Here is an 11,235-nt window from a genome sequence, read left to right as displayed (position 1 = left end):
CAGGGTGCTCAAATGTTGTGACCTGCCTTGTATTGTAAAGATATTTGGATTACTCCAATATAATTTAGATGTGCTTGCTAAGTAACTACGTGAATATAATTTTTTAATATTTTGTTTCATTTTGGAGGTGGCTGCGGTGGTCATAAGTGCAAGAATCGATTGTAAATCACTTTTTTTCATTGCCATTGTAATGAAACTCCAAACAATTGCTGAAGAAACAGTTGCTCGTCACAGACTGTCAGTATATTCTCTGTTTAGTTTCGGGGGTTCTGTTAGCAAGACTTTTAATTTCTTAAATTGGAAATTTAAGAAGGCTAGCAGAATTGATGTCATCAGGCTTCAGTGCTTCGATCCAGAACTGGTCCACTACATTCCCACCATCCTTTTGCAGGTTGCCATCTTGGTATTGTGGCCTGTCGGCCGCCGGCCCCTCCAGCAGCCGAATCAGAGAAGGAGGAGGTGTGGGAGCCAGGGTCAGCATCAAGGCAACCTGAGAGCTCTGAGAGGGAAGAGGAAATGGAGCTGTCAGAGCGAGAGACAGAGACGGAGCTTAGACTGTCCGTCAGCCCTCAAATGGAGAGTCAATAGCCCCCAGGTCTGGAGGTGGCTGATGAGGAAGAGGAGGAACAGCTGGGTCCGGTGCCTGACGTGCGGATGCGCAGAAGGCAGAGAGGAGAGCAGTGGAAATCTATGGGCCAGTCCTTGGGACGGAAGAGCCACTACTGCTAGCGAAGCCCCACCCTAGCTCGGGGGATAAAAGGCAGGGGGCGGAGATGAATAGATGTGCCAGACAACTATTCATCTTCTGGCGGGATGGACTTGTTAACCTGCGCTGAGAGAAACTTTTTGCCGGGGCTGCCGGCACTTCTAATAAAGCCATCTTTTGAGTTTACCTCAGAGGATTCGTCGTGTTTGGACAGCCGGGTCAGAACACTCGGCTGCTTTAATAGTCCAGTCAGACTGTGATTCAGACGTGATAAAGACGTCCTTAACAAGGATGGCTGCGCCTCTGTCTTTCCATCTACGACAGGGGTCCCCAACCCCTGATCCGTGGACCGGCACTGGGCCACGCAAATAAGCGAAGCCCCATCCGCGGGATACAGGCAGCGCACAAAACCACACCGCCTCCGGTCCGCGGGAAAACCTCTCTCCAAGGAACCGGTCCCTGGTAACCCGAAAAGGTTGGGGGCCACTAATCTACCACGACCACGTCCAGATTGATTTGCCCGAGACCCCGTTTCCCCCCTCCCCCACCCAAAGAACCAGGAGACCAGTTCGTTTGTTTTTTTCTACTAAAATATGCCTTTATAGAATATCTTATAAAAACCGTACAGTTATATACAGGACTGCTACGTACAAAAATTACGATATGGTTTTGGTATTTATGTACACAGACCTATATAAATACATTCTGTCTGCCCGCTCCAGCGATGTGCTTGTTTCACCCAGTAAACCCCCCCACCCCACATTCCCCAGTGACCAGCTAAACCAGTTTAACAGTTTCGCTGGCAGAGGGGAAGAAGGCGCCAGTCAGGCCACTAGCCAAGGGGCTTTGCCGAGGGGGCCTTTGCCAGCAGCCGAAAGCCGCCTTCGGTTCCCAGCTCTCTTCCCCGGCAGTGTCCTCTGGACCTCTTGGACTACACATCCCATCATTCCCAAACATTCCAACAACATCCATGCAGGCAGGGCAAAGGGGGGGCGGGAAATGTAGTCCCCTACATCTCCCGAGGGGCACAGGATATATAAACTGCCTATCGTGGCTAATCGGACTTTCTCTGTAGCCAGGCTGAAAAATTAAACCTCCCTTCCTTTCCAAAATAAAATAAAAGAGAAGAGAGGAGCAAAAGTGTTTTATGTGCAGGGATTTTCTTTCTTTTAGGGATGGGATCTCGCCTCTCTGCCTTCATGATCTGCCTCTGGATCTGCGTGCATTTCTACGCCCCGCCCCACGCATATTCTGCTTTTCTCTCCTTTAGCCAAGGAAGTTGGGTCGCAGGCGTAACTCCCTATTGCGGTTCACACAATCTTGCCTTAAAAGTTATTTCTTTACGGAGAGTCCTCGACTCCCGACCCCCAAATTTTCCGTGGCTAAGCGAGACCGCCGCCAAACGAGTTTCACTCCACGGGGACGAGCGTTTGCCGTCGTTAAGCGAATCCCATCCAGCGGTTAAGTGACTCGTTTGGCCGTGAAGCGAACCTGGCTTTTGCCCTTGACTTTGCTTGTCCGAAGGTCGCAAAACAGAGATCGACAGTCACTTGCAACTGGCGTGAATGCCTGCCAGTTGCCAAGCGTTTGAGAATTTCGAACACCTGACGCTAGGGATAGTGCAACGGTCGTAAGTCTGAGAACCGGGCCTAAATCTCTTTTTTTCAATGCCGCTGTAACTTCGAAAGGTCACTATGCAAATGGTTGTAAGTGGAGGAGTCTCTGTTCTTGGTTGCCGTCTCCCAAGAGCTCAGCTACAGAGACAGGAAGGAGTGAAATCCAGCAGGTTCTGGAGAATCGGTAGCGGAAATTTTGAGTAGTTCGGAGAACCGGCAAATACCACCTCTGGCTGGCCCCAGAGTGGGGTGGGAATGGAGATTTTGCAATATCCTTCCCCCAAGAGTGGGGAGGGAATGGGGATTTTGCAGTATCCTTCCCCTGCCACGCCCACAGAACCGGTAGTAAAAAAATTTGGATTTCACCACTGCCACCACCTCTCCTGCAATCCTGGCAAACCCTCCATGAGCTTTTTGGCCAAGAAGCAGAAGTTGTGAGGAAGGTAAGGTAGGTTGTAAGAACAACCGATAACGCAAATGTCGAAAAAAATCCTAGAACTAAGGAGAAATTTCCTGACAGTGAGAACAATTAACCAGTGGAACAACTTGTGAATGCTTCAACACTGGAAGTTTTTAAGAAGATATTGCACAACCATTGGTCCGAAATGGGATTGGGTTTCCTGCCTCAGCATGGGGTTGGACTAGAAGACCTCCAAGGTCCCTTCTTCTATTCCTCAGCCTCCTGCTAGTTGTGCCACCTACTATACCATCCCCTGATTCGCCTCCCCCACCTTACGGGAAAGGTAACCACCGGTAAATTCCCAAATTCCATTTTTGCCCCAGCGATTGCTTTCATTACACTATTCCCACCTCAAAAGATGGTAGCCCACATGGCTGGAGAGGGGGATCAGTAATATTGGAAGAGTCTGAAGCCCCTTCCCCAAATCATCCAGTGCAGGATAAGATCACAGCAGGGGTGGGGCTGCTGGGGGTTCACAGGGATTTGAGAGAACCTCTAGCTAAGAATCTCTGCAGTTCGAAGAACCCCCAAATCCCACTCCTGGCTAGCTCTGCCCCTCCCAGGAGTCCCCACGCGACCCATTTTGGATGCAGGTAAATGCAGGGAGGGCGAAAAACCGGCCTACCGGAAGTTCAGGGAGGCCAGAAAAGGGCCTCCGGAGCCTGGGGAGGCTGTTTTCACTCTCCCAGAGGCTCAAGAAAAGCCTTTGGTGCCCAGGGAGGGCAAAATCGCCACCGACACCCCCGTGGTGCAGGAGGCTAGGCCACGCCCACCATGGCCACACCTACCCAGCAACCGGGCAGAGAACCCCTTGCTAAAATTTTTGAAGCCCACCCCTCGTTTAGAGATAGGGCGCTTCACCCTCTCTCTTGAATTTTGACTTCCCCATGGACTCTTTAAGGTCATACAGGCTAACTATAAACTAGGTTTCCTTTGCCCTTGGGGGCCGCACAGACATTAAACCCGGTCCAGATTTTGAAGGAGTTGGGCCTTCTCACTCACAGGTTCTGGTTGTCCCCCCCCAAGTTCATGAGATCTTAGACAAGCATCCCCGTGACAGCTGTTGGAAGATCTCGATAACTGAGCGTGTGCTAAAATGTCTTCTCAGTTGATGTTCTGTCCCCCACAAATCCCTTCTAGAGATGTTTTGGGAGGTCCCCAAATATTGTTATCTCCACCTCGTGACTAAGCAATCCAGAATAACAGCAAGCAGATAAGAAGTTTAGTCTTATCCTGCTTGTTGTTTTACGCTGGCCCAATTTTTCCTCTCGGTCTTTCTACACCCGAATGTCTCTTTTGGCGTTGGCTCTCTGCCAGAAACCGGCAATCATGACATCCCGGCCCTACGTCCAATATAGGTCAGTCCTCGATTTACGACCACGGCGGAGTGCAACATTTCCATTGCAAGGGCAGTCGTTAAGGGAGCTTTGCCTCATTTTGCGACCTTTCTCGCCACCCTTGTGAAGTGAATCATCGGGTCATTAAGTGAATCTGGCGTCCACCCCCCCCCCCATTGACTATGCACGGAAGCCGGAGAGGAAGGTTACAAATGGGAGAAATCATGTGACAGCGCAGCAGTCGTTAAGTGCAACGCCAGTTGCCAAGCGACCAAAATTTGGATCATGTGTCCCTGGGGGAAATGCTGTAACGGTCACGCGTGTGAAAAGCGGTGGTTGAGTCCCTTTATTTATTCGGTGCCATTTAACTTTGGTCGTTAAACGGATGGTTGTAAATCGAGGACTATTCCTTCCTATAGAAGGAAACCCAGATTGGGGGTCGAACCAACGTTGATGGTTAAGAGATCAAGGAAAACCCTTCCCTGTTGCAACGGTACACGCAGAGAGATGGACGAGGGTGCCTGTAAACGTGACTCGGACCTCACAGATCGCGTGTTTGTGTGTGTGTGTGTGTGTGTGTGTGTGATGCACAAATGCTGAATGGCTTTTTGGCAGTAGCTTGCACAAGGATTAGAGCTGGGGGACCATCGGCCACCAGCTTTTCCCAGCTTCCTTCCTGACCTCCATCCCCTCCTTCCCCATTTCCCCACTTCCCCATCACCAACCCAACATGAATATGGGGGGGAAAACAATGACCGCTCCTTTCCAATTAATTTTTCTTGAAAAAAGAAAACAGGCGATTCCCTTCGGCTCCAACCGGTTCGGAGCCCTGCTGCTGGACCTTCAGCATAGGCGAAGGCCGGGTGCGCCGCTTGGCTCCATAGCTGCTGGTGGTGTACATCATCGTCTGGCTCCATTCCTTAGGATGTCTGTCCATCAGCTGCTGGTCGATGAGCCTCTGCATGTCATCCTACGGCCAGGGAGAGAGGAAAAACTGTTCGGGAGAAGCCAGTGACGATGGGAGGGGAAGAGATGTAGGGCAGGGGTCCCCAATCTGTGGCCCACTAGTGTGACCTATTCGGAACCGGTTTGCGGGGCGGCGCAGCTCCACTTGCAGTCAAAATAAAAATTCAGATCACGTGATTACCAGCTATTTTCACAACGGGACTCAAATACCGTGTTTCCCCCAAAATAAGACAGGGTGTTATATTTATTTTTTGCTCCAAAAGACGCATTATGGTTTATTTTCCGGCTAGGTCTTATTTTGGGAGAAATACAGTACTTAACGCCTCCGTCTGGTTGACGATCTTAACTGGGGCTTATTTTTGGGGTAGGGCTTATATTACAAGCATCCTGAAAAATCATGCTAGGACTTATTTTCTGATTAGTTCTTATTTTGGGGAAAATACAGTACTAAACACCTCTGTCTGGTTGACGATCTTAACTGGGTCTTATTTTTGGGGTGGGGCTTATATTACGAGCATCCTGAAAAATCATGCTAGGGCTTATTTTCTGGTTAGGTCTTATTTTGGGAGAAATACAGTACTTAACACCTCCGTCTGGTTGACGATCTTAACTGGGGCTTATTTTTGGGGTAGGGCTTATATTACGAGCATCCTGAAAAATCATGCTAGGGCTTATTTTCTGGTTAGGTCTTATTTTGGGAGAAATACAGTACTTAACACCTCCGTCTGGTTGACGATCTTAACTGGGGCTTATTTTTGGGGTAGGGCTTATGTTACGAGCATCCTGAAAAATCATGCTAGGGCTTATTTTCCGGTTGGGTCTTATTTTCGGGGAAACAGGTTAGTTAGTGGAATGGAATAAACTAATTACAGGGAATTCTTGAATCTACGACCACAATTCCTGGTTGCCAGCATGAATTCTGGGAGTTGAAGTCCACAGGACCGTAAAGTTGCCATGGTTACCTACCCCTGTTCTAAGCATTTCCAGTCTCTGCTCGAAAGGATGAAGCGGTACCCCAGGCGGGATGGGACATGAGAGGATGCCATGGGGAAGGGAAAGAAGCGGGGTGCGTGGGGAGGGCGCTCACCTTAAAGGCAGGAGGGGTGTACGACTAAAGCTGTTGTTACGGGAAGTGATAAAGGCCACTAGATCAGAAACCAAAGAAGCCAAATAGTGAAAAGGCCTGAAGAAGCAAACTGGAAAAAGAAGAGAAAGAGAGAGAGAGAGAGAAAGAGAAATGACCACAAGGAAAAAGGGAGGACAAGTTCAACCAGGAGAGCTGCGGGATGCGGGGACAGGAACGTCCAACTTGTGATGCTCCTCCCTTGTGGATCAAGGGGGAATTTGCACAAGGCCAAGGAGAGTTGGAGGGGCCACCTCGGAGTCTCTAGATAGAAGGTGGCCACCAGTCCCGAGGGCTGGACTTGAAAGCTTGGAAGGGAGGAGGAGGATGCGTTTTAGGGAAAGCCTCTTGGGATCTACGGGTTGGACGCGAGGGATGCTGGGAGAGGAGGAACCCCTTGGAAGGTCAGTTCTGGGGGGTCGTGAACCCCAGGAACAAGGACCTCAAGAAGAGCCCAGTTCTACTTGAACCATCTCTTCCTCCTTTTCTCCTCTTGCTTCTCCTCCTTTCCTCCTCCTCCTCTGCTTTTCTCTTTTTCTCCTCCTGCTCCTCTCCTCCTCTTCTCCTCCTCCTTTCCTCCTTCCTCCTTTCCTCCTCCTCTTTTCCTGCTCCTGCTTCTCCTCTTCCTCTTCTCCTCCTCTTCTCCTCCTTTCCCCCTTCTGCTCCTGCTTCTCCTCCTTTTTTCCTCCTGCTCCTGCTTCTCCTTTTCTCCTCCTCCTCTCCTGCTCCTCCGCCTTCTTTTCTCCTCCTTTTCTCCTCCTCCTCTCCTCCTGCTCCTCCACCTTCTTTTCTCCTCCTTTCCTCTTCCTCCTCTTCCTCCTTTTCTCCTCCTGCCTCCCACAAAGGGGGTCAATGAATGTGTATCCTTCACAAATTCATCTACTGTGTCATGCAACCCTGGAGAAACAAGGATCTCTCCTGGCCCTGGACATTTTGCAGGCAACATTTTTGGAGGGGTGTCGTCAAAAGCCCTGATCCAAACCAGCTTTTTCCTCCTTCAGAAGCCCTCTTTAGGGGCGTTTTTCCCCCCAAGTGTCCCAAGCTGAGTTCCACCAAAGAAGGAAGAACGTTCGACCATCTCTTTCTCCTCCACCCCGAGACCCTCAAAAGTGTCATCGAACCCAGTTTACAACGGATCTAACAAAAACCGTGGACATTAAATGAACCAAGGCCCCCCTCTTCAAGTTTGAAATCATTTTTTTAAATTTTCCTGACTTATAGTCCGATTGGATCAAAGAGAAGAAACACCCAGAGAAGGCAACACGGTGGAGAAAAAAGACATTTTTTTGAGAAGTTCACCCCGCCGGTTCCCTCTACTTCCAGTGTTCTGGGCAAGGGAGGCCTTTCGTTATCAAGCCCATGTGGCACCACCCAGAAGAAGACCTCTACGGGTTAGGAGGTAGACCCTGGCCCTGACTTCCTCTTCCTCCTACCTGCCACGCTTCCAGCTGCTGCGAAAGATTAAGCTTCTGTTGAATGGCGTCCAACAGCTGGCTGTTCAGCGACATCATGTCCATTCTGCATTTGGCCAGCTCCATCTCAACAGCGTTCTTCCTGAAAACCAAAACAACAACAACAACAAACAACAAAATGATTTAAGAGACGTTTGGGTTTTGGGTCACCTTTTCATCTCTCCCCACAGATGGAGCCCGGCTGGGGAATATGGGATCTGCAGTCCCAACACATCGCATGAGTACCACCAGGCTTGGGGGAAGCGGAGCCAGATGGCCATTCTAGCGTGCAAGGGTGGCCATTCATGAAATTCTGATTTAAGAAATATATATATATATATTTCTCTGCCTACGCAGCCAGGGCTGACAGAACACAGTCCCCCCCCCCCACTTTCGGTATTGCAAAAGTGGGGGAAAAAACATTTTAAAAAATCCCCTTCACAGAATGAATATTGGACTTCCTAAGAAGCCAGTTTCCATGGATACAGGAGAGTCGGTAACCTACACACAGCCTAAACTACCAGAAGCTTCCTCGATTTCCGGCATTGAAACTCAATAGGCAACCAATATTCTCTGTTTTCAGGCGAGAGAGGGCAGCAATGAGGTGGCTATTTGGTCCTTTTTTTTTTTCTGATAATCACACCTGTGTTCTGGGTCCATCATCAAAGGAGCAGAAAATGAATAAAAGAGGGTGGGAGGGAGACGGGGAGGGAGGGAAAGGGAAACAGAAGGAAGGAGGGAGAGAGAAGGAGGAAAAGGGTGGGAGAGAAGGAGGAAAGGGAGAGGGAGAGAAGAAGGGAGAGGGAAGGAGAGAGAAGGAGGGAAAGAGGGAGGGAGAAAGGGAGGGAGAGAGGAGAGAGGGAGAGTGGGAGGGAGAAGGAGGGAAAGGGAGAGGGAGGGAGGGAGAGAAGGGAAAGGGAGAGGAGAGGAGAGAGGGAGAGAGAAGGAGGGAGGGGGAGAGGGAGAGAAAGGGAGAAGGAGGGAGGGAAAGGGGGAGGGGAGGGGGAGAGAGAAGGAGGGAGAGGGAAAGAGAGAGAAGGAGGGAAAGGGAGAGGGGGAAAGAAGGAGGGAGGGGGAGGGAGGGAGGGAGGGAGGGAGAGAAGGAGGGAAAGGGAGAGAGAAGGAGAGAAAGGGAGAGGGGGAGAGAATGGGAGGGAGAGAGAAGGAGGGAAAGGGAGAGAGAGAAAGAAGGATGGAGAGGGAGAGAGAGAAGGAGGAGAGAAAGGGAGGGAGAGAGAGAACAGAATCATAGGGCTGGAAGCGACCTCCAAGGTCGTCTACAGAATGCCTTTGGATGCATTTTGAGCCCTTCATCAGATTTGGTGCAGGGGAGGATCACCATGCAACCAGTGTCAAAATCGCCACGGAAGCCACCTTACTGGAATTCCTGGCGATGGATCTCAAATTTTAGATATTAAGCCCCACCCTTGTCTCTCCCTAATGCCGATCCTGCCACTCAACCAAACTTTTTCTCAGCTTACTTAGAAATGGCTTCATCTCGGTCTCGGATAGCCTTCAAGAGCTGCTCGCTCATCTCCTTATCTTCCGCCGATCCCCGGAGTCGATCTCTTTCCTCTTTCAGCGAAGTCATTTCTACACTCAACAGAGTCACCTGACAAAGACAAAGGGGGTGGTGGTGGAAAGAATCAAGGTTGTGATGTGGGTTTCATAGCAAGGCAAAAGAATGGGTCCATTCGATCTAGAGATGTCCAGCAGAACTTCATACATCAATGAAGACCAGCTGAACTCCAGAAAAACCTTCGCAAGTGGAGAAGTGGTTTGTTTGCAGCTTAGTTCCTTAGATGCTGTGATGTTGGCTTTAGTTGAGATTGTGTGGGTTGGCTGCGGTGTGTTGTGTTGGCTTTGGTTGAAGCCATGTGGGTTGGCTACGTTGTGTTGTGTTGGCTTTGATTGAGGTTGTGTGGGTTGACTGCGTTGTGTTGTGTTGGCTTTGGCTGAGGCCGTGTGGGTTGGCTGCGTTGTGTTGTGTTGGCTTTGGTTGAGGTTGTGTGGGTTGGCTACGTTGTGTTGTGTTGGCTTTGGTTTAGGTGTGGGTTGGCTGCATTGTGTTGGCTTTGGTTGAGGTGTGAGTTGGCTGCGTTGTGTTGTGTTGGTTTTGATTGAGGTTGTGTTCCACCTAAGGAGGTGGTGGCTTCTGCTTGAACTACAGGTGGAGGCCCTGGCTTAGGAAGACTTTTGTCCATCTTTAGCTAGTGCATTAGATGGTGCTGGCTTTGGGGACCGCTGTTGTAGCCTGAATCCCATTATGGCTAGACTACATAGTACAAGTTATGTGGGGCTGCCTTTGTAGACTATCCAAAAATTTCAATTGGTACAGCGTGGATGGTTTGACTGATAGGTGGAAGTCCATTCAGCAACATCTGTTGGTTTCCAGCTAGAATCCTAAATGCTGTTTATCACCTATAAAGGCCTTTTTTGGCAGCTGCTGCACACGGCTGGCTCCTATTTAAATGGTTGCCCACTAGGACTCCAAGATCCCTCTCACAGTTACTACTATTGAGCAAGGTACCACCTATACGGTACCAGTGCATTTTGTTTTTCTTGCTTAAATGTAGAACCTTACTTTTCTGCCTACCTATTATCTCTCTAAGGGACGCGGTGGCTCAGTGGCTAAGACGCTGAGCTTGTTGATCGAAAGGTTGGCAGTTCGGCATCTCGAATCCCTAATGCCGCGTTATGGGGTGAGCTCCCATGACTTGTCCCAGCTTCTGCCAACCTAGCAGTTCGAAAGCAGGTAAAAAAATGCAAGTAGGAAAATAGGGACCACCTTTGGTGGTAAGCGTTCCGTGCGCCTTTGGCATTGAGTCATGCCGGCCACATGACCACGGAGACATCTTCGGACAGCGCTGGCTCTTCGGCTTTGAAACGGAGATGAGCACTGCCCCCTAGAGTCAGGAACAACTACCACATATCTTGCGAAGGAAACCTTTACCTTTATTATCTCTCTCTCTCTAACCATCAAAGGAAGCTCTTAAAAACAGCAACAAAGGAATCTTGCTCCCTGCATCCCTTCCTACCTGGCTGTGAAGCTGCTGTAGCTCTTCCAGACTCTGCCTCAGTTTCCCCCGTTCGCCTTCCATTAACTCCCTCAGGGCTCTGGAATCTTCACTCGTTTGCTTGATCTGTTCCTCCAAAGCATCGTCATCACTTCTCCGAGAGCCCTGAAAAAAGATACGAAAAGTCTTTTACCCAGGGATATTAGGGATGTTGTCAAGGTTGGCTCAGCCTCCCATCCTTCCGAGATTGGTAAAATGAGGATCCAGATGGTTGGGGGGGGATAAGATGCTGACTGTAAACCGCTTAGAGAGAGCCAGAAAGCACTCTGAGGAAATATATACATTAAGTCTAAGTGCTATTGCTATTCCTCCCTCCCTCCCCTCCCCTTCCTCCATCCAAATCAAGCTAGGTTCACATAGCTTGATTTTCAGGACAGTATATATGCCTAAATGCTGGAGCGGAGTGGTGGCCTAGAAGGGGAGCTCTCGCTTCACAATCAGGAGGCTGTGAGTTCGATCCAAGGTAGAGGCAGATATTTCTCTCTCTGGGCACAATGAG

General features: G+C 49.8%; 1 protein-coding gene across 2 annotated transcripts in view; it reads right to left on the bottom strand.

The window, feature by feature from the left end:
• Positions 1-1,278: 1,278 nt before the first annotated feature.
• Positions 1,279-11,235, bottom strand: part of BICDL1 (BICD family like cargo adaptor 1) — a 33,024-nt gene continuing 23,067 nt past the window's right edge. Inside the window, exons 7-11 of one of the 2 annotated variants that reach the window (XR_015730295.1) lie at positions 10,698-10,841; positions 9,141-9,271; positions 7,642-7,762; positions 6,173-6,281; positions 4,881-5,089 (exon numbers count right to left, since the gene is read on the bottom strand). Coding sequence is in view for 1 of the 2 variants with exons in the window: in XM_060685159.2 (XP_060541142.2) it covers positions 4,889-5,089; positions 7,642-7,762; positions 9,141-9,271; positions 10,698-10,841 (597 nt within the window). In the remaining variant the exon portion in view is untranslated. Of the gene's footprint in view, positions 5,090-6,172; positions 6,282-7,641; positions 7,763-9,140; positions 9,272-10,697; positions 10,842-11,235 lie in introns of both variants that reach the window. The other variant, XM_060685159.2, reaches the window with a different exon arrangement.

Source organism: Pantherophis guttatus, chromosome 17 (genome assembly GCF_059756535.1).
Source record: "Pantherophis guttatus breed Tessera chromosome 17, ASM5975653v1, whole genome shotgun sequence".
NCBI lineage: Eukaryota > Metazoa > Chordata > Lepidosauria > Squamata > Colubridae > Pantherophis > Pantherophis guttatus.
Note: the sequence above shows the minus strand (reverse complement) of the source record. Positions and strands in the feature narration are given on the sequence as shown.